Source organism: Phocoena phocoena, chromosome 9, assembly GCF_963924675.1.
Source record: "Phocoena phocoena chromosome 9, mPhoPho1.1, whole genome shotgun sequence".
In the NCBI taxonomy this organism is placed as follows: Eukaryota; Metazoa; Chordata; class Mammalia; order Artiodactyla; family Phocoenidae; genus Phocoena; species Phocoena phocoena.
Window position 1 is genome coordinate 2,338,220 of NC_089227.1, and position 27,278 is coordinate 2,365,497.

A 27,278-nucleotide genomic window follows, 5' to 3' on the forward strand; every position below is an offset into this window, starting at 1 on the left:
AGCAAATGAGCTCAGTTTGCTCTTGGTTACAAGAATATATTTCATGAAATTTAGGAAACTTAACAAGGTTCATTAAATCTGTTTGTGTCTGCACCTTTTTATGAGACAAGAGCCTGAAATGTGGGGTGAAATTTACTAGGGAAATGAAGACAAGGCTGAGAGTCAAGGAGGCATCACTTCTGCCCCCATGGTGAAGCTTCTGGGACCAGCCAGGATTGTGATCAGAGACACATCAGGTCTGCACCTGTAACACAGCCTCCCAGGTGCCTGGGGAGAAAGGTGGTGTGGCTGATTTTCACACTCATCAGGCATGTGGACACTATCAGAGTGCAGGGTACTCGGGTCAGCCGTCCAGAGAGAGCAAGAGACCCTGACCACCATGCGCACCATGCGTTCTCACTGCCCGTGGGCAAGGGGGCTGGGTGGCCGTGCAGAGAGCAGCAGGGGGAGGGGGGCACACTTTCCAGACCACTCACTGGTCATCATTTTGTTGTGTGGGCAATTCCTTTTTTTTTTAGTAAAGATATTTATTCTGTATTTTATAATTTTTAAGTGAAGTACAGTTGATTTACAATATTGTATTTGTTTCAGGGGTACCGCATAGAGATTCGGTATTTTTTACAGATTACACTCCATTAAAAGTTATGACAGGGCTTTCCTGGTGGCGCAGTGGTTGAGAGTCTGCCTGCCGATGCAGGGGACACGGGTTCGTGCCCCGGTCCGGGAGGATCCCACGTGCCGCGGAGCGGCTGGGCCCGTGAGCCATGGCCACCGAGCCTGCGGGTCCGGAGCCCGTGCTCCGCAACGGGAGAGGCCACAACAGTGAGAGGCCCGCGTACTGCCAAAAAAAGTTATGACAAAATAATGGCTATAATTCCCTGTGCTACACAATATATCCTTGTTGCTCATCTATTTTGTTCTTTTTATTTTTACTTTTATTTTCATATTGGAGTAGAGGTAGTTTACAATGTTGTGATAGGATGTTTCAGGTGTGCAGCAAGGTGAATCAGCTCTACAGATACGTACATCTATTCTTTTTCAGATTCTTTCCCCACACGGGTCATTACAGAGTATAAGCAGAGTTCCCTGTGCTCTACAGTAGGTCCTTGTTGGTTACCTGTTGTTTACACAGTGGTGTGTGTCTGCGAATCGTGCAGGGGATTCTGTAGGTAAATGCGCTGTGGCTCTCACGCGTGGTAAGTGTGCATGCAGGTGCGGTAACGTTCTCGCGGTCCAGTGCCTCTCCAACATCGTAAGGGAGAGAGCACAGCTCCCAGAGGCCCTTCCAGCAGGGAGAGTGTGTGTCTGGAGTACTGACTCCATGCGTCAATTACATATGGTCTCAGATTCACATGTTTCCCTGCTAACCACCAAGAGGATAAACTCCAGAGCTTCCTGGAAGCCCCAGCCTCCTCCCTGTGACCTAATGATAGTTCCTGCCTTGGAGGGCCTCGTGGGGACCAAAGGCAGCTTGTGGAAAGAGCTTGTAAGTCCCTGGTGTTTACAGAGCTCCTGGTGAATGCCTTCCCCGAGGCACTGGACCGACCAGAGTAAAATGGGATGAGATGGGACGGAACGGGGCAGGATAGGGTGAGTTTTCACGGTTCCCTGCTGTGCATCATTTCCCCACAGGGAGTGAGAGCTCTCATTTTCCTGAACTCAGAAGTAGGTAACTGCAGGAACGTGTATGGTACCCAAGCAAGGGTGAAATCTTATCAGTTCAGCTTTCCTCGGGAAAAGCACAACAACTTTATAGCTACAGCTGTTTTGTTTTTTAAACTTTTTGTAATTTGAAGGGAATCAAATCTTTAGGACAACAGCTTTCAAATTCATTTGAATTATACTAAGCAAAGAACTGATGCTCTTGAAAAATGATTAACATTCAGTGTCCGACGATGTGCTGTAATATTATTTATATTCAAAGGTAAAGCATTCTGACAGAATTCCATACTTTAAGGCTTACGCTCTGATCACCCAGGATCTGTGCAAGTGTACCTCTCCTCCTGGTGAGGCAGCTTTTAGATAAATGCTGTTCATCATCACGCATGGCCTGTAGCTGAAGGGGTACCAGGAAGTTCACTTTCAAATCAAGTCACGCTCAAGCCCCCTATCAGCAACCTCAGCCGTATCTCAGGGAATTGGGGCAGTGACATCATTTAATCAGAGAACTTTATGCTATGTGATGTTCCTGATTTAAAAAGGCAATGCTTACCTTTCAAAACATCTTGACCTTTTCTCCCTTATCTGAGATGGTAGCACCCCCATGACACAGAACGACTGAGGTACCAAAAGTCAATACAAAGGGTTAGAACTCAGTGAAGACGATAGAATTGCAAAGGTCACTGTGAAATCAGCATCCCATGTTTGACTGTCTGCAGACCGTGGAGCACAGGTGCACCCAAGTGGACCACCTGATGACAGCGCTGCTGGGTGGGACACAGGTGGTGACTGTTAGATTCGGATGCTCAAGGAACAAAAGGAATAGAGGAAGACTAAGGGTTTGCTAGGAAATCATTAAGGTAGCGACTTCAAGGAGTAGCTTTGGACGTGTCTACCGAACTGTTTCCCTATTATCCCAGTATTTTACTAAATTTTTCATGAGGAAAAAAAAGGGAGGGTCTGTGGTCAGATAAGTTTGGAAAACACTGGTCTAAGCAAACTTCAGTAGGTCTGTTTCCTGCAGGAAACTCTGCTAATTCAGTAGTTCAGCAACACGTTTAATTTAGCAGCTACTCGGTATGCATAACTCAGTTACTGGGGGTCACTCCAGCAGAGAAAACTGTGTGTGTGTGTGTGTGTGTGTGTGAGAGAGAGAGAGAGAGAGAGAGAGAGAGAGAGAGAGAGAGGAGAGATGTGCTGTATCTATTAAGTTTCAAGATACAGGCACACGCTGAAAAGCTATGACCTACAAAACCGAACAAACTTGGCGATTTGAGGTGGTGATAGTATTCATGAGGGCAGCTGATAAGGAATACCCACAGAAATTGGTAGCTCGTTTTGAGGTAGAAAACACGAATTTTTCCCCACTCAGTGTGTTGCATGAACATTTTCTAATTTTCTGGGAACACTTTCTAAGAAAAAGCTGAAGGAAGAACATTTGCAACGCAGTCAGCCCATTAAGAGTCACACTGCTTTTGTGAAGATAAGCGCTTTCCCAGGAGACGCTTGGCTGTGATGCTGAGATCTTGGACCTGTTTATACCAACTCCCCTGAAGGGTTTCTCCGCAGAGAAAGTTCTAGAATGTTCTAGGTTGCAGCCCCTAAGATGTTCAACACACCAGACGTTGCTCTGCAGGGCCTGTGTGATATAGTGCCATGAGATCAGACCTCTGGGAAGTAGTGGGGTCGTCTTTCTGTGTTAGCACTTGTTACGGTTTCAGCCCTCTGTCTGAGAGCTAACAGTACCAGATTAGTAACTAAATAATGGTTTTGAGTAATATTACTTTCCTTTTAAAAAACAATGCTTTCTTTTAAACTCTTACTCTGTCTCTCAGATGGTGTTACAGCCCAGCTTTCTTTTTGCCTTCTCTATTGCAGTTGCTTATGGGGTTGACGGCTTTAGGGATTTTCATGCAATAATTCCCAATTCTTTCTCTCGTAAGTATACACTTTGCTTCTAGAAAATGGTAACGTGTATTCATTTCATACTCAGTTTCCATAGTGTAAATGTTGTGAATGCATCTTTTTTCATCACCTTCCTTAAGATAAATTAAATATCAATCACGCTGTTTATTAAACATCTGTCATGGAGAACATCGCTTACACACTGAGGTATGTATGCCTGGTTTTAGACCGTTGGATATACTACGGAGCATGCCTTTTGTGGTGGCAATGCAGTAATAGTAAGGGTAGAAGTAACAATAGTATCGACGGAATTGTTACCCTACTAATGCTGTGAAACACCCTTGTTACGAATGTTACGCGTGTCTCCTCTTTGTTGAGTGTGACGATAAAGGCCAGACTTTCTGTCACCGTTAAATAACCCGACATACTTTCAAGATACTTTTTACAGTTTTGTAGGACGGAGAAGGATACATACTGTCCTTCTGTTGCTCTGAAGTGTTAATTTCAGAACCGAGAGGAGAAAAATCGCGGGGCTTTGAAGCCGTTAGTCCGTGGTCCTCGCTTCCTGAGCAGACACACTGAGTGCTTTTGCGTGCGGGACGCTCCTGATCTGAGCTGTCAAACCAAACACAGATGTTAATTTCATTTTTCTTTTTTATGAATTGAGAGATAAGTGTATTTGGGCAACATCCCTGAGGGAGTATGTTAAGGACTGGCAAGTGCTTTTTAAAAACGTCCAGAGAGCTGAATATTCAAAGTGGTACAAGCTGGTTGCCCCCTTAGGACTTAAGTCTTCAGAGCCTGTATTAATAAATTATCTAATATTAAAGCAACATCAGAAGACAGGCCATGCTTGTTAATACTGTAACACTTATTAATACAGGCTGTAGTCTAAAAGGTGTCAGTAGCTGTTACAGATAGGTTTCTGACATCCCGGCTATCAAAAACTCTTTGGTACCTAAAGGGTTTAGCAGTATCAACCTAAGGATATCTCTTTTCTCATAACCTACATTGACTGCTTTTCTAGTATAGAGAACGGACTTGAGGACGCGGGGAGGGGGGAGGGTAAGCTGGGACGAAGTGAGAGAGTGGCATGGACATATAGACACCACCAAACGTAAAATTGATAGCTAGTGGGAAGCAACCGCATAGCACAGGGAGATCAGCTCGGTGCTCTGTGACCACCTAGGGGGTGGGATAGGGAGGGTGGGAGGGAGACGCAAGAGGGAAGAGATATGGGGACGTATGTATATGTACAGCTGATTCACTTTGTTATACCGCAGAAACTAACACAACATTGTAAAGCAATTATACTCCTATAAGGATGTTAAAAAAAAGTTATAGAGATCTTTCTCTTACTAATGTTCCTTTGAATTAACTTTAACAGCTTGAAATTTATTTCTGTGAGATCTATATGCATATATATATATAAGCGTTTATATGTGCGTATATATGTCTGTGTGTGCTGGTATGATTATATAAAACGTTATACTAGGACAGATAACTAATTTCGAGATGAGCAATGACATTGTTGAAATATTAAAAAGTCAAAAGCACTTAAGAGTAAGATAATGCATTCTCAGATGTGTTTTCATTAAATCTGAGGAAGGTTTAGGCTCGAGCATATTGTAATATCGGAGCAGATCCTTTGGTGAAGACTTCAGTATGTAAAAAATTGCTACCTCTACAATACTTGGAGATACTGTAAGATAGATGATACATGTTTCGATACACTTCCTGTCTATATATTTATACAGTTGGGTTCACAAGGTATTAGTATCTCTTTCTCTCCTCCTTCCCCACCCCCTCCCACGTACCCAAGTTGTAACTAAATGGCTGTTGACCTTGATGAAGTCTCCACCCAAACAGCAACCCAACTGTTCTGGGCCAACATCACCCCCTAGTGGTCATAGTGGAAAATTGTCCTCCTCACTCATCTCTCTTTTTTTCCTTCTTGAAAATTAAAAACATAAACTGTTCGACCCCCTCTACCTCAGTTTGTGTCCCTTGTTACCTGAGGAAAATGTAAATATGCTTGTAATTCATTCTTTTTTTCATAATCTTCCTCTTTTGTCTCTCCCTGATTTCATTCCATTTAAAACCTAAAACATAAAATGAGGATAAACGTATTCCTAACCATGCATCTTTGCAAGGGGAAAAAAAAAAACACCTGCATTTTGAATGATATAAGTTATAATAACTGGTTTCAGTAACCTCAAAAATGCTTGAAAGTTTTCATAAATCCTTTAGAGACAGCGCAAAAACTTCTACACGTTTTCTCTGCATCTAAAATTTTCGTTTAATTACCCTCATTCAAGATATCTCTTAAATATTTTTATTCCATTTGATTTTCACTAGTCGTCAGTTGCAGGAATACTTCTGTCTCCTGTTTCTTCATTTAAAATATTGAGCATTTTGAGCTTCCCTGGCTTAAACTCACAGTGACAGCTTGGGGATATCTTTTCAATGGAAAAATGCTGTCAGAGTACCATTTACCTCACCAGGAAATATAAAGACACATTCGAAAGGAAGAAGAAGACAAAAGGGAAACAGAATCCCTTTGTGGGGCGGGGCTGCCAGTGCGCATTATTCCTGTGTATTAAAATGATGTGATCATTCATGAGGCCGTACGACGCTTGGCAGGAGACTAGGGCCCCGATGACCCCGAGTTCCCTGGATTCTCTCATTGCTAAGCTTGTCTAAGTGCTAAGGTTCAGGGGTCCAGGCTCAACTGGATCTGCCCTGTTACTAAACACATAGAAGGCCTCTGAAATTTATAACAACGAAACTCATTTTCCCGAATTTTCAATTGCATCGGGGAAGGAAAGTGGCTTTTGCCGCAGGACTTGAAGGCATCCACTCTTCATGCAGCCACATTTATTAAATAATGACATTGGGGTCCCGTCCATTAGCTCCTGGGCATCAGTGGAAAGGCTGCAAGGCTAGGCCTGAGCCAGAGTGTTCTGGGGTCAGGAAACACAGAAGTCTCCATTTCATGTTCTAGATTTAATAATCACTTCCATTCAGCACCTCACTGAGTTTGACATTTTTCTAAGTGGTGGGAGGATGGAGTCAGAAGATATTTGTAAGTATAATCCCTGTATTCAAGGAGAGTATAACATTTCACAGAAGGAATACTGCGGCTCAGCAGTTTGGGGTCCAAGGAAACGGAGCCAAAGAAGTGGTTTAGGAATTCCGAGGAGGGGAGGGACATAGAGACAGCCTCCGTGGGGTGGACCCCAGTACACCAAATGCAGGCTAGGGAGGACGGACCATTTCCTGGAATTGATGACGGGCGGGTCTGAAGAAAGAAAACGACGGGGCTGGTCCTGTGGCGTTCTCAAGAGACGACGCAGGAACCCTGCTTGTCCCTTTGGGTGCGCTCCGGGCTGTTTGCATGTGAACCTGCAGGAGATGGACAGCTTGCATACGCTCCCAGCACCTGTTCCCAGTCTCCTCCTTCACTGGTTGGAGTAAAGGCTGGTGCCGCTGACTCTCGGTGGGTGGAGTTCAGAATCACGGGCCCACCAGCACTCAGACCCCCGAGGGCCTTCCCGCACCAGCACCCGCCCCTCTGGCGCCTTGCCTGGGAGCCTGGCAGCGAGAGCCCGGCTATTGCCCTCTGCCCTCGGGCTGCTCCGAGGCCTCCCAGGGCGGGTGCCCCCCGTGGAGGGACCTCCGATCCCCACTTTGCCGCCCTTTCTGCTTCCCCTCGTTCAGGAGCTCAGGGTGGGTGGCGGCATCTCTGCTCTCAGCCGGAGGCTTGTGTCTCTGAGCCGAGCATGTCCAGGCCCCGCGATGTCCCCTAGGAATGGGCTTCAGTGTCCCCCGACTTCCTTCTTTCTGACCCTGTCCGGGCTGCACTCCCCCATTTAAAGGAGGTGTCCGGCCTGGCTGGCTCAGGGGACTCTAGGTGTCAATAACAGAGGCCCCCGAGACCGCAGCCTCCGCTGTCCTTTGCTCAGGCCTCGTCTCTAATCGAGCTCCTCACGACCTAAAAGCCCCGAAGCCCTTTTCACATTTCCCGAGGCGGTGAAGCCAAGACACCCCTGTCCAAGCTTGTGTTTCTAAAATGTGTATTCTACCTTAAGTGATGGACGTCTGTTAGATTTTGACCTTTGAGATCTGGTCTGTGTTTGCCATGTTTTAAGACAGTTCCGTGGCCTGATTTCCATCATCTACGAAAATAAGACGCATGTCGCCTGTATTCGCCTCCCGATCAGACGAGAGGCCCCGTTTTCACAGACGCAGGGGTGGGGGGCATCTCTGCCCCTCTTCCGTGCAACCAGCACCCAGCCTGCATTTGTCCACGAAGAGATGGGAACCTTCCCCCAACACTGAGAGAAAATGCACACGTGCTTGAATCTGCTGAGCCCTCGCTGACGTGTTGCCCTCTGGTTCTCACCTCCACTCCCAGCCCCCTCAGGCCCCCTTTCTCCCCTCTTACTTGCCACAGATCTTTCCTGTCACAGTCTGGCCTCAAATTCACCCCCAGAGCTCTAGCACGCGTCCGGCTCCGCATCCCCAGCACCTGGCCTCCGGGACTCAGTGCATCTACCCTTTGCTTGCCTGGGGCGCTCTGTCCGGTTCCCATTATTTACGCTGCCTTGGCCTTGCCACTGTGATGCAGGGACCCCCAGTCTGGGGGTCTGCCTACCTTTTTTCCGAAACCCAGAACATCACAGGATACTGGATTTTCTTCTTCGAGTTTGGTCTCTTCTGGCACCAAACACATCTACCTAAAGTTGTACGAGGGGACCCACAGTGATCGGAGGGTAATTTAAAATAAGCTCTCTTCAGCCTCTGGTTTTCGGCTCTGTGAACAGGGTCCTCAGAGAAGCTGCCACGTGGCAGCTGGCCCGCCTGCACAAACTGCGGTCGGATGAGTGACTGGCGTCAAGGCTTCTGGCTTGAGGGCGTCTGCGGTATTTAAGGTGACATCTGTCCCTCGATTTTCACTCCCGCTGTCCTCATCCCGTTCACTCCTGACGCGCTTTACCTGCTCTGCCAGCAGGCTGCCCGCGGGACCGGGACGTGTGTCCTGATGGCAGAAACCTCAGGTCGCCCGAAGCTCCCCTGTTGCTCACCAGGAAGGGCCCGCACTTCGTCATCGACACAAGCCACAGGGCCACCAGACGGTCACACAAACACCTGTCTTCTTAATGCAGAACAGGTGGGAGTTGGGGGCAAGTGTTAATAAGTCCTATACTGAGGTGTGTTTTGGAGAAAGCAAGAGTCGGTCCCATTGAGCTGGTTGCCTCTAAACTTACGGCCTGGAGCTGAGTGCAGGAAGATCGGCGGAGGGAATTATGCCAGCGCTTGTTCATCTGCCTGGTTCCCTTCCTCCGTCCACAGGGTCCTTGGCCTGCACCCTGGGTCCCACCTCCGGGCACTGGAGAACCTGCCACACCTACAGTCATTTGCCCCGCTGTGCTCTGAACTGGCCCCATCTCATTTTCAGAAGCCATGAGACAGATGATTAAAAATAACCCCGGTGAAGGAGTGCAGAGGGCTTTGAGCATTCCGGAGCAGAACCCAGTGGGTAGGGAGGCCCTAGTGAGTTAGCTTTGAGAACGTGATTCCAGAGGGCTCAGGGGTGAAGCTCCTTCACGTGATGGCACAGCTACCCTCCTTACCTGTCTCGTCTCCCGAGCTCGCCATGTCGGAGGGCTTGGTTCCCTGTCTCCGGAGGCTGGGAGAGGTCAGCGGGAGGCCGCTGAGATGCGGGATGCTCCCAAGTCCCTGCTCTTCGGGATCTAGTAGGGGGGCTCACCTGGACACCCCCACTTCCTGAGTCCTCGGGACAGTCTTCTGTGATGCCAGAATGTGATGGGAAGAGATGTCCCCTCACTTCTGGGGTCTCCAAGTCCACAGTGGGGGTGTGGCCCGTGTCCCAGCTCATTTGTTCCGTTGGCTTATTTGTCTGCAAGTCTTCTTTCCAAAGATCTGATGGGCAACCCGGGCGGTGTGGCGGTTAGGAGCGTAGGCCCTGGGGCCAGGCTGCCTGCAGTATCTCCCAGCTGTGTGCCCTCAGGCAAGTTGCTCGACTTCTCTGTGCCTGGGCATCTTCAACTGTAAAATAGGATAACAGCACCTCACTTACAGGGCCGTTGTGAGGGTTACCCATTACAGGGCAGTTAAAGTGCCTGGCACACGGTCCGTGCCATGAACATTCCTGGGGAGCCCCCTCAAGGGGACGGCTCTATGGGAACGTGCTCTCATTTGCCAGGCCGGTCACTGGCCCAAGTTCACTTTACATCCCTTTACCCACTAAATCCTCTCAGAGCCCCTGCTGGGCTAGTGTGGGTAGTTCCCGTTTTTACAGATGAGGATTGCCCAAGATCTCAGAGCCTATAAAGAGTGGAGCTGAGAATCCAAACCAGGACTTTTGATCTCAGAGTCTGGGCTCTGGGCTTCCAAATCATGAGAACTGTGTTAAGTCAAACGAACTTGGAGTGTCACTAGCACAGTTCCTCTCAGACTCGAGTGTGCGTGGGAATCCCTTGGAGGCTCACGTGAAGGACGCCCAGGGCAGGGCCCACCCCCCAGACTTTCTAGTTCAGCGGGTTAGGGTGGACCCAAGAGTCTGCTCTTCCAACAAGTTCTCAGGAGATGCCAGTACTGCTGGTCCAGGGACCACACGTGGAGAACCGCTGATTTACAGCATTGATCAAAGATTTTGTAGCCGTAGTTACTGTCGATCTCGTTGATTATTTCACTGGGCAGAATTTACCTACTTCCTCTTCTTCATCTCTAGAGACTGTGATGAACTTGAGGCCTTTCAGTGTAACTGCAGTCTCTCCCGGTCATTACGATATTGGATTCAGCCATCCATCATCAGTTGCTGTTTCAGAAGAATGCAAACCAAATGACTGTTTTCTTTACTGAGAAAAAATACGTGAATGACAGGAATGATGACTAAATGCAGAGCAGACAGTGGTTATTGTGCTGTTACCAGGAGCCCTTCACCCCCGTGCACGCACGAGTCTTACTTTCTGAAAAGCTAGTGCAGGTCTGTCACGTTCACCATCATGCTGGTCAACCCTTCTGCAACTGGAAGAAACCTGAGAAATCGTGGCCCTACTTTAGGACGCAGGTTTTATTTTCATCATGGAATAAAAAGAAACAGACAAACAGAACTCTTTCAGGAATCTCTGGTCAGAAATCTGAGCGCGTGTTTGCTGAGTTTTGTCTCCATGTTTATTCATACGTGAATGAAGGAAAGGTAGTTTATGCTTTTCCTTATGATTAAGGGGACTTTTTCAGGCTAGATAAGCGCTTCTTAGGGGGTTTTGCCAAACGAGGTCCCACACCTGGGGGGGGGTGCTACGTGATCAGTACTCACCTTCCGGCGTGAGGGGTCTTCTGGCTCACAGGGTGTTGGACTTGGCCTCAGGTCCCTCCAGAGGGGCCCAGGCTGTCACGGTGGACCCCGTGACCTTACCCTGCATAGAGGTCCCCCCACACACACCCAGTCTAAAGCGAGAATTTATAAATTCCATTCATTTCCACCGTCTGCCCTTCAGACCTACAGAGAGGGCAGACGAGGGTCCCAAACCCCTGATGCTTGCTGCCACGTATCACAGTCCCCTGTGGGCCGGTGGGTCCAGAGCCCGGGCCACTGTCCCCTGGTGTCAGCTGCCAGGAACCTGTGTTTAGAAGGTGTCACTCCCGCCGGGTTGTCTCTGCTGCTGTGCTGTTGTGTTCTGTTTTTGCGATGACACTGAACGGCCCCCTGTGTTGTATTGTCTCTTTCAGCTGGTAATGTTAAAGTAGAGACTCAGAGTGATGAAGAGAATGGGCGTGCCTGTGAAGTGAATGGGGAAGAGTGTGCGGAGGACTTACGGATGCTCGATGCCTCCGGAGAGAAAATGAATGGCTCCCACGGTGCCCAAGGCAGCAGAACTTTGTCAGGAGCTGGGGGCATTCGACTTCCTAACGGCAAACTAAAGTGTGATGTCTGTGGGATAATTTGCATCGGCCCCAATGTGCTCACGGTGCACAAAAGAAGCCACACTGGTAAGGCCTGGCGTGGTTCCTCCTTTGGCGGCCTGGAGGGGCCCACGGGGTGTTGCAGAGGACAAGGCCCTTCCCGGCTGAGTGTCCTGAGCGAGGCGTAGCCTCCCTATTCGGGAGCAATATTCCGAAAAGGACTTCTGAACATGCACCAATTCGATCCTATATATTAGAGCCGTAAACAAAAAGGAAAAGGTAACCGGTGTGCAAGTTCTGACAAGGGCCTGAGAGCGCATTCTCTAAATATTGGCGGTGGGGCTGTCAGGTGGTTCACCCTTCAAAAAACAAGACAAAGCAAGATAAGAGGAGATTGATACGCTGAAATCTACTCCTCCAATTTTCCACTAAGAAACCCATGAGTCAAATGTGCATGTTGGGGGTATCCAAACTGACAAGGCTTGATTTTTAGAAACATTCGTTGAATGATTGAATAGCGGCGAAATTTAGTCTTTCAGAAAGAGTTCTGTTTTCAGATGGCTTATCCTCCAGCAGGTGACACTCCCACCAAGATGCTTTGGTTGCCACTAGTTTCTATCTCAAATTGGTAAAGGATTTAATACCCAAACCCCTGTCCCAGTGGACGGGGCAGTGGAGGCTTTGGCAGTAGAAAACAGTATTCTGTGTCCAGAAATGAAGGGATGCAGACAAGCTTGTGTCTGACGGCTGCACCCAGGCTCCTGACATGTTCTCACATTGAGGGCCGGAGGAATAGGGTTTCCGTTCTGCACCATCCACATCCCCCAGGGTGCACAGTCCTGGTGGGTGACCAGTCACGGGGTGTCCCCACCGGGACTGTCACCACAAGTGGCACTAGACAGTCTTCAAATTAAAATGTTAACAGGTCACATCTTACCTAAACTGCATGCATAAGGTGTCTTTTGAATTGAATAGAAACTTTGCTCTTCTGCCTGAAAGGTGGAAACAACACAATAAATGTGCCAACTCCAGTGGTCACTGAAAGTTTGGACATAAAACACACCGTGAGCCGTTGCTGTCCCGGTGGGTGGCATCTTAGGTCATCGTAAAGCCAGCGTCTGCCCCTGTTCTCCACAAGAGGAGAAAAACAAACCGATGAAAGCAGGCTGAAGAAGCAGGGTGGGTTTTGTCAGCTAGCTCAGGGAAGTAAGGAAGAGCATCACAGCGATTCTCCCCAGGGGCCAAACGTTTATCTGATTATCGAAACTGAAGCGGGAACTCAGAAAATTCATGGAGAAGAACAGCTGGGTCGTCAGGAAATGCGGACCTTTGTGGAGTTGTCATTTTTGTATTTGAATCAGGCAGTTCCCCAAATAATTTCTGTTTGTCACACATCTGGAAAACCGTAAAATAAGTTTATTTTCAGTCAACATTCATTTTCGGTAAAAACTTACCTTCTACAGTTTAGCAGACTTTGCTTTTCCTAATGTACCTCTTAATCCTCCAATTATCCGGTGGAATGTCCACGCCACGTCCAGCCCCAAGGGAAGCTCGCAGGAGAGTAGCCAGGCTCCCCGCTTTGTAATGAGGTGGAAGTTAACGTGAAGGTAGGTTACGTGGTGATAGACCCTTCACAGGATAACACCGGGACCCATATCAATTCGTTCCTGATGGAGGAATAGACCTCGTACATGAATTACTTTCCTGCTAATTCATGTAAAACCTGACTATACAGTGAAAGTTCTCTTCAATAAATATTTGATAACTAATGAAATGCTGGCATACTAAATGGCCAAAATATAATGACTGCCTGCCCTGAAAGAAAGAATAATTGCATTTAATGAATAAACCCGCCAAGCATAGACATGCAGAGTAGTCCGGCTGTTTGCTGTCCACTTCTGCCCACAAGTAGTGGCCACGGGCCAAGTAGGTGCCAACACGTAGAGTCTTTCAAGTTCATTCCAGAAAGAGGGACATAGAGACCATCAGTTTTATGGTTCCTGCTTTGACTTTTATTTAAAAAAAAAAACAAAACAAAACGAAACAAGGCACTCCCGATTTGTTTTCATAATGCTTTTCCACTTTGCATAAATACAGTCATAGGTCGATATAGAAATAGTTCGGCCAAACTAGGTTTGAATAAATAGACATGCTAGAAGGTTTCCACTTTCCTGGAATCGGAGTGGAATGTATCAGAAAGACATGCTTTGCTAATCACCGACCCCGTCCTGAATTCTCTAACACGTCAAGTCCCCATAAATCACTGGGGTGTCCTTTGAAAATGCAGACTCTGGTCCAGACCCAGAGGACACTGGGAGCATCTGTAGGTGGTGGGACATGCAGTTGCCAGTGGACCGGAAACAGTGCCATTTCAGGGGGCCCTTCGTCGGGGAGCCTGGGCTCCACCTAATGTCCCCCCAGAAGCCAGGACTTGCACCTGCCGTCACCGAGTGGGATGGGCGCACTGGGGTTTCCTTCTGGAGGACTGCAGCTGTCCGGGGCAATCTCCCACGTCACCGCCTCCGAGCGGGGCCAGGGCTGCCCTTGTGTGAGTCGTCCACTGATGACACCGTTTCACTTCCCCAGTTTTGCTGTTCAGTTTCATTTTTTTAAACTCAAGCCTCGTAGTAACACTTTCCCGCCAACCTCTGAGGGCTCACGGGGGAGTCAGACAGAAGGTAGTGGGAGAGGAACGTGCAGTAATCTGATTCTAAATGATGGGATTTTTAACAGGAAGCATCAAGAAAAGTGTCTGAATTACGGTTATTCCGTCCGGCCCTGTGCCCACTCTGTTCCCGTCTCTAAGGCGGAAAGGCAGAGTCTCCGTGCTTTATAAACACGGCATCGCACTGGGTGCTGTTACAAGGCACAGCTGCAGTAAGCCCAAGCGAGGCCTTGTAGTTCAGTGTATTTTTTAATTCACTTTCTTCGGATATAGGGTCAGAAATTTCTTGATGTGGGCATCCGTGGAGACTTTCTTTTTTGCCCAATTAAGTTATGCAAAGGAGCTCAGACATTTCTTACAGGGAGTCTCTGAAATGGCAGATTATAGAGTTCCTGGGATTAAAAGGTAAATTTTGAATTAGTGATATGAAGGCCCTCATCCCAATTAACTATAAGGGAATACAGTCTTGGAGGAACTTGGTCTAACTTGGCTCCCATCAGCCGTATACGTGGGGGGGGCAAGCGATCACCAGTAGCAGTACCCAGGTATCGTGGGCCGTGTTGTGTCGTCTAGCTCCGGGGCCCTGATCCCTTTCCTGTTAACACCTCCAAAGGGAAACCACCTCGAGTTGAGCTCCGTGTTGTCAGTTCAGGGAACGCTGTCTTCCGGTCTCCGGGCCCTGTGATACATATTCATGCCAGCACAGCAAATCAGAAACAAATAGATTTCCGGGAACGCTTACCAGCGGGATTAAGACACCAGGCCCAGCAGGACACACTAGAGCCGATGACTCAAATTGGAAGACAGATTGCACTCTCCAAGGCACGGCCCCTGTCTTTCCTGCCTGCCCTGTTCTGCAGAAGGGACGCGTGGCTGGAAGGATCTGTCCTTTCTCGCTCTGCTGACCGGCTGTCCTGCACAGACGCTGGCTGGTCCAAGCCGGTGTTCCCTCCAGCCCGCCCGAGCTCGGGGGGAGCCCAGCAAGCACCTCGTCAGCACAGAGGGGACGCTTCACAATGGGTGGGGTCACACTGAGGCACGCTGGTCACCAAGAGTGGCCCACATCCTTGTCACACGCATTTGCGTGGCATGAGACCACCCAGCTTTCCAGAACAGCCAGCCCGAGGGTCCCCCTGCCAGAGCGAGTGGGTGGAGGCTTTTCCCCTGCGAGGTCGCTCTGGACTCTTCTTCCTTCTTTTGTCTGCTTAGAGTTAAGCACGGCAGCCACATGTGCGCGTGTGTGTGTGTGTGTGTGTGTGTGTGTGTGTGTGTGTGTGTGTGAGTGAAGGCTCAGAAGTGTTTCTAGTAGGTAATTAACAATCTCTATTGGACGCTCCTCGGGGCTGCCTGTCAGCTATTTTAATCTCATCCAGTGTGGCCTCCTAACTCAGAGATTTAGGTAGTTAGTTACTTTTATAATCACCTTCCCACCTGCTGGACTTCCTCTGCTCAGCCAAGTCCAATCTAGATCTAGATTTGGGAGAATTCTGAATATATTCTGGTTCGTGTCAAGTTTCCAAATGGTCTATGATTGAATATCACTGTAAATTAGTTTCAGTTTTTCCAGTAGCACATCTGTCCTGCCCACTTAAAATTAAGAATGATGGTAACCGTGAAACTCAGAGGCCAACACAGACTTTTAAATTTAATCTGGTGTAGATTTTAAGAGTACCAGATATGCTTCTACTTAATCGCTTTTGCTAAGTGCTGTCTTGTTCACTAAAATCATGTAAGCCAATTGGGAAAATTGACTGTACGTTTTAACACATTCTTCTTTCCGAAGAAAAAATTGTTAATAGGAAGTGCATTCTCATGGTATCTCAACACCAGATATCGTGGTCATACAGAGCTCTCCTTCTTAAAAAAAAAAAAAAAGGAAGAAAAAAAGCATTTGTTTTTAAAAGAGCTTTAATGCTTACTTAAACGTGACAAATGTATCCCTCTTTTAATTGAGAGTTAAATAAAAATGTTCACCGATTTTAGATTCTGAGACCTATAGCATATAGACCCAATAGCATATTTCTTGAGCACAGATACCTGTTCATTCCTTTGTTGGATTCAGAGTTTGGGGACATGAGCTGACACACAGCAGAGGGTCCAGTGTTTTCCTGTTGTTTTTGGTTTTGTCACCACTCCAGGAGTGCCACCCCTGAAAGAATTCCTAATGACAACTAAAGTGCACCTCTTAGAATATTTGTACCGAAAATATAACTGTCTTCTATGAATACGGATAGAACAATACTAGCGTCAAGGTTGTAGGATTGTGAGGAAAGCAAAAAGCCAGAAACCTCAGTGCAGGTCAGATTTTGAGGCAGCATCACGGGAAGATTCGGGACTTTTCTCTGGACGGTGCAGACCTTCCCTCCAGTTTCTCAACTTCTCATTTTATTCAATCTTTCTCTTTCTCTCTCTCTCCCACCCTCACGCTCTGTCTTGTCTCTTTCCTGATTTGCCGGCATAGGGACAGACAGGTAATGGAGAAGAAATTGAAAGGGAAAAGACAGGGAAAATGTAAATGAAAAGAAGTTATTATAACTGTTATAATGAAGTGCCTTTCATTTAAATATAAGAATGTAACGCTGAAATGAACTTGTGATCCTGAAATGCATTTTTAATGAGTTTCCTTTTTATTTTGCTGCTTCAGTGGCATATTTTAAAGACCCTTTGAAAAAAGCCACATTAAAAGCCCCACCAAATGCCACAACACGCAAAATTGGATATTGGTTTATTCCAAAACTGCTGATGAGGAAGAGTGGCTCTTCATCGCAAAATGTTGCAGCCACTTTATTTAAATGAGTTTGAATTTGCATTGTGATGTGCCATTCTGATTTAGGGAAAAAAAATTAGATTTTCAGATCAAATTGACCCAACCAGTGAAGCGTTAAGGAACTGGCAGGTTTAGTCTGAAAGCCTCACGTTCCATCAAACCTGCAGCCGGTGGAAGTCACCGGGCCCTCGGGAAACAACTTTCTCGCCACATCCTCCCCTCGTCCCAGCGCTGAGTCCCGCTCTCACCGGCTCCCTTCTCGTCCCCGCAGGAGAGCGGCCTTTCCAGTGCAACCAGTGCGGGGCCTCCTTCACGCAGAAGGGCAACCTGCTCCGGCACATCAAGCTTCATTCGGGCGAGAAGCCCTTCAAGTGCCATCTCTGCAACTACGCATGTCGCCGGCGGGACGCCCTCACCGGCCACCTGAGGACGCACTCTGGTAGGTCCTCTGGGCGCAGGCGGGGCTTGGCTTGGGGACTGCCTGGCATCCTCTCAGGGATGCCCTGCTCCCGGGACACCACTCCCCCGGTCATCGGCTGCACCTGACGGAGACAGCAGTGCCCTACCCCATGTGCTCTGATGGGTGGGGAACCTTAACGCACACACGTGTGCGTGCGCACACACACGCATGCACATGTCTCATCTTAGGTAGAGTATTTCAAAAGAGGCCTCCTCATCCCCTTGTGTCAGGTAAGTGGGTTTCTCTTTTAAAGGATTTTGCCAGCCCGTACTTGTCTTGAGTGTGCTGCTAACGCCCGAAAGTTTCCAAATACGTCTCTCAATGTTAACCGTTCAGCCACCCTCGCTACTGTTTCATGCCGAGCATTTCGGGAGTCATCATGGGGCTAATTTTCTTTGCAAAGGTGGTAGATAAGGTGATTCTGTCCTGATTGGTGTTGCCTGTTCCCTGAGGGTGCGCTCCCGACTGGGCCCAAGTGCAACGGTCACGCCAGAGGCCAGCCGAGGCCTCCGTGGGAGAGGCCAGTTTGGGGCTGTTATGAGATTTTAGTAAATGCGTCCTGAGTAATCAGGGTCTCAGCAAGGTCATGGTAAGCGAGAATGTCCCACAATATTCGAAGCGCTCCAGCCTGAGAGCACAGATCCACCTCTGAGTAGACTGGATCTTCTGTCCCCGGAGAAGCTTCCTTGGTGTTTCATGATCCAGTGGCCCCGTAACCTTCCAGGTCAGGAGACAGGGTAGGGAATGTGTGCTGTGCCAGCACGCCACCCGCAGGGGTATTTGACATCACGCCCTTCCAGCCCCGAGAGCAGGAGGTGACGGGCCCTCATCCCTGCCCTCAGGGAGCTCACTGTCCAGACTGTCCAGACCTGCGGTGGGAGAGAGGAAGAGGCTGTGGACCAGCTCCCCCCGACGCCCCCAGGACAGCAGCGCAGGAGGCGGGGATGCGCGTCCTTGGGGAAGCTTGGCTTGCGCTCAGGCCCCGCTCCCCAGAGGTGATGGGTGTAGTTGATGCCAGGGCTGGGGCCGCTTCCTCATCACGCATTTAATGAGCACCCGGGGGAGGAGATGGCAGAGCCCCAGCGTGTGCCGGGTACCATGGTGCGAGCATCCGAGGGACAGTGGGAGCGCAGGGAGGGGACAGTCAGTCTCGGGCGGGAGGTGTCCATCCAGGAGGAGGCAGGGCTGGGGTCCAGCCACAGGGCGAGTTTCTAGGCTCACCTTCGGAGAAGTTCCCAGTGAACATGTGGTCCTGGGAAGGGAGGTGCTGGGCATTTATAAGTGTTGTGGGGAGGTGGTCCTCCTCTGGTGGGTGGTGCCTGCAGGGAGTCAGCGGAAGGCCACAGGGACAGTGGGGGGTGGGTCCCGGCAGCTCTGGTTCTCAGATGCTCGGCCCGGCCATCGCCCCTCGTTCCGACCTCCTTCCTGACCGTCAGCGTGGCGGAGGCTCCCAAATGCTCTTAGAACACTGAGATGGCGTGGGAAAGCTTCTCAGAATCTTCCGAGAAAGGAGCCACACGAAGCCGAGGAGTGGCTTCTCCACGAGGAGAGGTCAGCGGGGGTGCCTGTGGGGCTTGGGCCCTGCTGAGGGCTGGGGAGGACCTTGCTGCAGGGGACAGGAAGACAGGCGGCTCCCCCAAAGCGGGACGGTGACGCCGTGACAGTGAGCATTCGCAGGTGCTCACACGTGTGGCTAACAAGGAGCACATGTGTCGTCCCCCCAGAGGTGGAGGTTTGCAGGGTCTCTGTAGGCTTCAGATGTGACAGTGACACCGTCTGTGTACAGAGCCGACCAGGGGCTCTAGGGCAGAGAAACGTCACAGGTGGCCTTCATGTGGAGTCAGGTTGACCTCATCACAGCAGTAACACTGCATTAGAGTCGTAGGATGCACAATATCCCCTTTGGTAGAAAACATAAAGACTCAGCCTTAGCTTGACACCAACCATACTGTCGTCATCCCTGGGTCACTCCGATTGGCAACAGAAATCTCTCCTGCATATCAGTTCTATGGTGAAGTTAGAAATACCTAGTGCAATATTTTAACTTATTCTGGCTCCATGCCTGCTTATTTCATTTGAGGCGTGATGGTATCCCGCTCCAAGTGTGGCTGATTATATATAACAGTGGTAGACTTTGGACACTTTACTTCTGTCAGGGATCCACTGATGAGTGCGTAGACAAAACTGTAGTGAGAAAACCGTCATTGATCCAGGGCTGCTGGTGATTCTGCCATTGAAAAGTGCCACAGACACACAACTCCTGCAAAAAAAAAAAAAAAAGACAATGACTTAGGTTCTACAAGGTGATTTCACTAGAATGAAATGAGGACTTCAGCCTTTGTCTGCAAATTCAAATATGGTCACGTTCTAGTCCGTTGTGAAATGGCCACACCCCCATTCCGCTAAAAACCACCATCAGCCTGGTAGCTTTCCCTGGCAACCGGTGGCGGCCTGAGATTCCAGCTATAGGATTTGTCCCATACTGATAAGAGGGGCTTGGGTAGTCTGGAAGGGTGAGGAAGGGTTCCCCTCCCTTCTTCTCTGCTTTCTTTGGAAATTGCAAGCTTGGCTAGAGACCTTCTTTCCTGCAGAACAGTGGACTACGCTTCAAGATATACTTTCGTTCAGTTGCTTTCATGAACTTCTTATGTTCCAGAGTTAAAATCAATCATATACTCAGACAGAAATGGGTATTCAGACACCAGGCTCTATGTATGGAAATTTGCTAAAGCTGTAGCTTTTCCAGGAAAAGACACTGAGTGGGTTATCTCTATTCTATGAGTTTCTAAAGGCCATACTCAGTAAAACGTGCGGTTTTAGGCAACATTGTATATGTCAATGTTGTTTCTCTGATGTTAGGGATACAACACTTTCTCCGGATAAAAAAAGCTCCCTTTTCCCTCCAGTAAATGTTCCAGAAGTCAAATTTTGGTTTTCATCTAGTCTTCTTAAACCATAATTTCTGTTCACCTAAGGAAGAGATTTAACCAGTACAAGATTTGGTTAAGCCGTTTCACCAAACAGTCCTATTTGGATGGCGTCGATTTTGACATAATGCTCTCAAATATGTGAAATCTAACAATATGAGGAGGAACTAAAAGGTTCTGGCTTTAGGATGGAAATTTGTATTGTATAAATAATAGAAGATCCTTTATCCATTTTATCTCCTAAAATGCTATTAAAATCTTTAAACTTAGGCATGATATGAACTTGCGCTAGTCTTCTCTTCCTAAAATACCACTCCATAAAATTCAGGAAGAACTAAACTCTGTATAGAAGTGCACTGCTCAATACAGTAGCCACGAGCCATATGTGGTCTATAAATTTTAATTAGTTAAACACAATTCAAACTTCTGTTCTTAGTGGCGCAAGCCATACTTTGAATGCTCAGTGGACACACATGGCTGGTGGCTGCCATATTGGACAGAACAGGTGGAGAACATTTCCTTCTTCGTAGTAAATTCTGTGGGACAGGGCTGATCTAGAAGCCATGCCATCCCTAAAGGTCTCTGGGGAGAAAACAGAGCTTTTCCAGGTTAGAACAAGAAAGTACATTTTGGAAACAAAAGGCTTATTTCATTAAAGTCTATTTAAACACTGTGGTGTCTTAGAGACCTCAGGTATTTGTTTAGCACTAGGAGTTGAATTCACTTTGGTTGCATTAGACCTGACGCCACTGTCACTCCAGACCTGGCCCACGGTGTGGCCACGGACAAGAGGCCAACTTTGGAGCTGAGTCTGTATATTATCCAGCCAGCTCGGGCCTTCCTCACATCTCTGCCCTGTTGTCGGGCATCCCTGTTATAACACTGCAGTGGTTTGTTTCTTCCAGTTAAAGTTCAGACTTTGTGATTTAAGTAGAAGAGAATTTGTTAGGCAGTGAACAAGTTAAAATGATAAAAAGGTAACAGGAGTTCTTGGTACAATCCGGAAACACCTGGGCATTCACATCTTTAAATTCAGTCAACTCGACGGAGCCCATAATGCTTTTAGCTCTCAAGAGCAGAGTTTTTTTTGCCTTTTTGGTAAAAAGTGTATTGCATGCCTTCCCATGACACGTACGGCCGCTATTTAATCGGGGTCTTGAACTCCATTGTGTCTCCTGCAGTTGGTAAGCCTCACAAATGTGGATATTGTGGCCGAAGCTATAAACAGCGAAGCTCTTTAGAGGAACACAAAGAGCGCTGCCACAACTACTTGCAAAGCATGGGCCTTCCAGGCACACTGTACCCAGGTAAGCGCCGAGGGCACAGGCTGCCTGGCCTTGGCTCCCCCTCCCTCCCCAGCTGGGGGGAAGGAGGGCCCCCTGCCCGCTGGGATGCAGCTGGACCAGAGCACAGGCCCGGGAGCCACCACGGCTGGGATGGAGGGATGTTTTTGGCCGCTGAACTCTCACTAGGAGTGCCCTGTGCTTCCCAGCTTTCCAAGACCTCCTCTTACCAGGGAGCACGTGACCTTGAAACCCCTCCCTCTCGAAGTCTGGGGAAGCTTCTAAGATTGTAGTGACCCTTGAAAGTCTGGGTTTTTTTTCTTTTCTTTCTGGTTTTTGGTGTTTTGTTTTTTTGTGTTTTTTTAACCTGGAGTATCGATTGCTTCTTTGTGCTTAGTCATCAAAATAAGATGTGAAATCTGGTTTTAAAAATGATTTTTTCATGAAGTGGATCAAATAAGAGCTTTCAGACCATGTTTTCATTCATCAGTGTTGGCACCTGCCTGGAACATGGGATGACTGGAAGACCCTGACTGTCTGTAGTCTTGCAGCTGTCACAGGTTTCAAGGAAAGCTTGCTTTTTTTCCTCATGTGCTCTGATGCTTTGCTGTGTATTGCATCTCGAGATAACATTTGGCTCTGATCTGAGATAATGTAAAGTGAAAGATGTAAACAGAGAGAGTGTGGATCCATTTAGTCCTAAGATGCAAATCGATTCCCTTTGGTGATCAGATGGTTTGGGATTCTTCATGATGGCTTTCTGTCCCGTACTCAGATGAGACGGCTTCTCGTGTGGAGCTAGTGCTGGTTGAGGGTCCATAAAAGCCAGTGGAATTCCTGCAAGACTACACCGGGTCCCGGGCAGGCAGTGGGTGGGGGTTTCACTGTGCTGGGCTGGTTGACCTGTGCCCTCTGTGCATTTCTCATGACCCATCCCTCCTGGGCCCCCCAGGACCAGCCCCCATGAGCACTCAGATGGGCCCTTAAGCAGGCTCACCCCTCTCCATCCCCTTAGGTTGGAGCCATTCTTTGGGCTTAGGTATAGACAAAGCCTAGCTTATGAGATGTAGCAAAGATTTAATTTTTCTGAATATGATTTTATTTGGGAAAAGGCTTTTTGGTCATCTGTCATAATTTCCTAATGTCTTTGTGGAAAGCATGAGGTTCCCTTGAGCCTTAGGTGCACAGATTGTGTTACAAGCTTAGAGAGAAATGAATCAAATGGCAGAAGAGTCAGTGGTCTGGGAGCCCTGGGCTCGTGGCCCCTCACTGTGCTGTCTCTGAGGGTCTCAGGAGGCCCCATGGCCTGGCAGAGAGGAAACCCAGCTCGAGATGCTGTAGGCGCCCTGGACAGGCCACAGGCCCGGCTTTGCAGAGAAGGATGGATACACCGGGAAGCATATTAGCTTGATAGATCAAAAATACTACCAGTGCAATTGAATTCTATGGATTTTATGGATACCCCTCATATAAATCAGGGCATGGGCTGTTACGTTTGTCCATTTAATAAGAAACCCACATTTCCAAGGCTAAAAAATTACATTTACCAGCGCTAATAACCAATTTGAAATCTATTTTTTCAAAGTGGCATTCATCATGAAGCAATGAAGACATAAAATGCTTAGAAATAATCTTAGGTCATGTGCAGTCCATGATGAAGAAAGCTAGCAAACAATACTGGGGCCAGAAAACATGGAGGAGTCACAGGGAGAGAGGCTTGGACACTGCACGTGTGTCCTCTGGGATCACAGCATGGTTTTAGCATGAAATTGGTTTGTCAATCTTATTGGAATGTCATAAAGTGTATCTGGAAAAGCAAATGCGGGAAATGGCATTTTTTAAAAAGAAGAGTAATGTCTAATGCTGTATTCAAATGTAGCTGTCATCTGGACCTCTTTGAAGAATAGACAGACAAATCAATAATAGAAATGAGTAAAACTTCCAGAGACCCTGTGATCAATCAGCCCGTCCCATCTGAAAAAGGAAGAAGCACAGAGCAGTGGGATTTCAGTGGACTTTTCAGAATCGGTGTGGGAAGAATTGATTAGCCATTTGGAAGATAATCAGTTTGCATTTTTAGCTTCTTATAGCTTAGGATAAATTGCAGGGGGATGAAAGAGCGATATTTCCAAAACTCCAACCGTAAAAACTAGAACACGGATGGTTATGCAGGATACAAAGCTGTGTCTTCAATTATGGAAAGAAAGGGATGACATAGAAAAGCACAGGTTGGCTAGAAACACTTCCTAGATCAACATTCACCTCCACAATTTCTAGATTTCCTACAGTGCATGTTTTTTGATTTTCCGGTTTGCTGTGTTCAGGGTCCAGGAGCTCTGAGTTCGTTCCCATGTTGCCAGAATTGGCCGCAGCATCTCTGTGGCCAGGTTTCTCCTGCACCTCTGTTCACTGTGGCAGAGTCCGAGCCTTAGATCATTTCTAGCTGAGAGTTCTTTGACTCTCAGGAGGGCTGCTCTCAGGATTGACTGAATTAGTGGATTGGGGTGTATTTGAAAAGTTAAGAGGACTTGTCAAAGGGACACAATTACTTAATCACAGTCTGGCTTCTAGGGACAGTGGTGGTGCTTATTCCCTGGTCTTGGGGGATAAGGCAGGTGTCATTAGCAGGTGGCTCTGGTCAGCCTGCATCTGGCTGGCAGGGTTGCTAGGAAGATTAGAAATAATCTCCGTGAAGATCCTGGCTCTTGTAGGCACTTAACACATGTCATGTTTAACACTGATGATGAGACTGAATCCTTTCACCGTAAGTGTTTCTAAACTGGTCTTTCTAACTGTCTTTGACTTTAGTCATTAAAGAAGAAACTAATCACAGTGAAATGGCAGAAGACCTGTGCAAGATGGGATCGGAGCGCTCGCTCGTGCTGGACAGACTAGCAAGTAACGTCGCCAAACGTAAGAGCTCTATGCCTCAGAAATTTGTTGGTAAGAGTTAAACGTTTCCTGTCTCTTAAAAGAACAACCACGCGGGTGCTTTAGATGGTGATTAGTTGAGGGTAGAAGAAAGGAAAACATATCTCATTTTTTTAAAAGCAAACATTGGCAAGCTTAACATTTCTCAAACATCTCGGAATGGTTTTCCAATAGGCTTCTTAAAAATAACAGACCTTCTCCCAGGAGTTGTCCTTAGAGGTGGTTCTGCAGCTTCTGGGGCACTCGGCGAGATCTGCCTGGGACGCTCTGTGTCCTTTGGGGGTGGCCTGTCAGTGGGCACAGGGCAGCGGGTGCATGGCCTGGAGAGCAGCCTCTCTGAGCCTCAGGTGCTCATTTCTCAGAAGAAGCTCATAATGCTCCCCACATGGGCTACTTTGATGGCTAAAAGGGCAGAATTGCAGGGCAGCTGGCCTGTGAGGTGCCCAGTAAGGAGATACCTCTGACTCTCTACCTGTGCTAGGTGCTTTCAGGGTGGGGCAGCCCTTCCTCTAGGAGGTTATTGCCAATGTAGCCATCATCCAGCCCAGACCCTGGGAGTTCAAGAAGGACGACACCTGGGCAGGAGGGAGGGGCTCTGGGCTCTGGGCTGGGGACCCAGCCTGAGGGTGTGAGTTCACAGCCACACTGTCACCTTCGCAAAATTAGTCAAACTCTCCAGTCTTGGTTCCACTCTTTACGTATATCACAGGGTTTTATGAACGTAGATTAGCACCGAGGAAGTGACAACATTTAGAAGCCCTCAGTGTGAAGATAATATCATGAAGATAATGTAGAAGGAGGAACATAGAGGAGAGGGTCACGTCCAGGGAAGAGGACTGGGGTGGGGAGGGTCACGTCCAGGGAGGACTACCAGGGGGGAGGGTCACGTCCAGGGAGGAGGACCAGGGGGGAGGGTCATGTCCAGGGAGGAGGACCAGGGGGGAGGGTCACATCCAGGGAGGACTACCAGGGTGGAGGGTCACGTCCAGGGAGGAGGACCAGGGGGAAGGGTCATGTCCAGGGAGGAGGACCAGCGGGGAGGGTCATGTCCAGGGAGGACTACCAGGGGGGAGGGTCACGTCCAGGGAGGAGGATCAGTAAGAGCTTGTGAAGCTGACAGTGACCTGTCACTGGGAGGGAGGAAGAGGATTTCAACACATTTTTGACAGTGGAACAATGAAGGAGGGTTCTAGGCAGATGGATACAAATACAGAGAAATGATGATGCCGTTTGGGGGCTGGAGCGGGACGTGTGGACACGTCTGACAAGCAGGGCGCATCCCAGGGTGACCCACGGATCCTCAGGGAAGCCATAATAGTAAAGCCCGAGTCAGCTCTGGTCACAGGTGAATGGCCTTGGAATGCCAAGGTGAGAAAGGTAGCCTCAATGCAGTAGGCAGAAGAAAGCATTGGCATGTTTTTGATTGGAGCCACATCTTGGAAAATAGAGAGCTCGAGTGCCAAAGATTGACTGGAAATGCGAGGACGGTGGGGCTGTGGTGGAAGGAGGGAGGTATGGGGGCCGTGCCGGGACTGGGGGATGGAAGTTATGAGTCATGGGGACCCATGTGCCATTGACAGGTTCTGGGAAAAGATAGAGTCTGGGTCTGATCTGCTCGTTTTCAAGGGCTTTCTGAGTGACGCCCTGTGGGAGCCTGGGAAACGTGTGTTGGGAGAGGGCGTGGGTCCAGCACGGGGTGAGTGGTCAGTGAAGCCTGGGGCAGCTGCTTTCCTACAGGAGGTGGGCAGGAGCAACAGGAGCCCAAGTTCTTGGGCTCCATCCTGTCTCTGACACTTAAAACAGGCTTCATTTTGATCGGAGGCTGGGTGTTTGGCGGGGTGGGGGGAGGAAGGATTCAGTTAAAAAACACTTTTGCAAACCACCGGCTGGAGACGCGGTCTGGGGAGTCGCCCACACAAACCTGAGCCTTTAGACTGTTGGGCGGGGGAGGCCTCATGTTTCCTGAGCAGAGTGGGAGTGACGTGACGTGGAGGACCAAGTGCTGCGGGTGGGATTTCAGGTAGCACCGGGTGGAGGCGAGCCTGGGGCCCCTCAGCTCCTCCCTGGAGGCCTTGTGTGGAGGGAGCTTGGGGGCCGGTGACCAGGAGAGATGGAGCAACACGTGTGCCCGAGGATTGTTGACAGTCACGGGCCCTGGGGAGCTGGGTACCACTTCCTCCTTCAGGTGAGGAAAGTGAGGGATACCAAGGGCTTTATAAATGGGCATTTCAGCCCCTGCAGCTTATGGAGACTTCAAATAACTATCTGTGAAACTCCGCAGTAGCCACCGCGGGTGAGACCACAATTTAGGTGTTGTATTGAGATTTAGATGCTATTTATAAATAAATAAATAAACAAACAAACAAACAAAACCAGAACCCGTCTGTCTGATCAAACAAAGCTAAGGTAAAAAGGAGTCACTGGGGAGAGGTGGACAGCACAGGAGAAGTGGCAGGGTCCCGGGGGGAACGACAGTAGACAGTAGGACAAGGATGGCAGAGTGGAGATTGGAAAAAAGGGCTCAGAACTGGCTGTGTGTTCTGTTAGGTGTTTGCCCAAGAGTTTGGTGATTGGCAGTTTATTTCTAAAATAATGCCTCTTCTTGCCCCCAGATGACTACCTCACCCTCATGTCAACTTGATGGGGTTTTCATCAACCACTCCTAACCTGTGGTTTCTCCATCTCTAAAATTAAAAAGGAGATGGACCTCTAACCTCTAGAAGTGGTCTATCTTGTATACAGATTCAGA

The 27,278-nt window shown here is 48.5% G+C and overlaps 1 protein-coding gene across 15 annotated transcripts in view; it reads left to right on the forward strand.

Moving 5' to 3' along the window:
- IKZF1 (IKAROS family zinc finger 1) overlaps window positions 1–27,278 on the forward strand; it is a 73,236-nt gene that overhangs the window by 40,966 nt on the left and 4,992 nt on the right. The window contains exons 3-7 of one of the 15 annotated variants that reach the window (XM_065884283.1): window positions 3,538–3,597; window positions 11,323–11,583; window positions 17,200–17,367; window positions 21,497–21,622; window positions 24,407–24,541. The exons of 1 other annotated variant lie outside the window; for it this stretch is intronic. In XM_065884283.1, the coding sequence (XP_065740355.1) occupies window positions 3,538–3,597; window positions 11,323–11,583; window positions 17,200–17,367; window positions 21,497–21,622; window positions 24,407–24,541 (750 nt within the window). The remainder of the gene's footprint in view (window positions 1–3,537; window positions 3,598–11,322; window positions 11,584–17,199; window positions 17,368–21,496; window positions 21,623–24,406; window positions 24,542–27,278) is intronic. 13 more of the 15 variants (XM_065884284.1, XM_065884285.1, XM_065884286.1 and 10 more) reach the window with 13 other exon arrangements.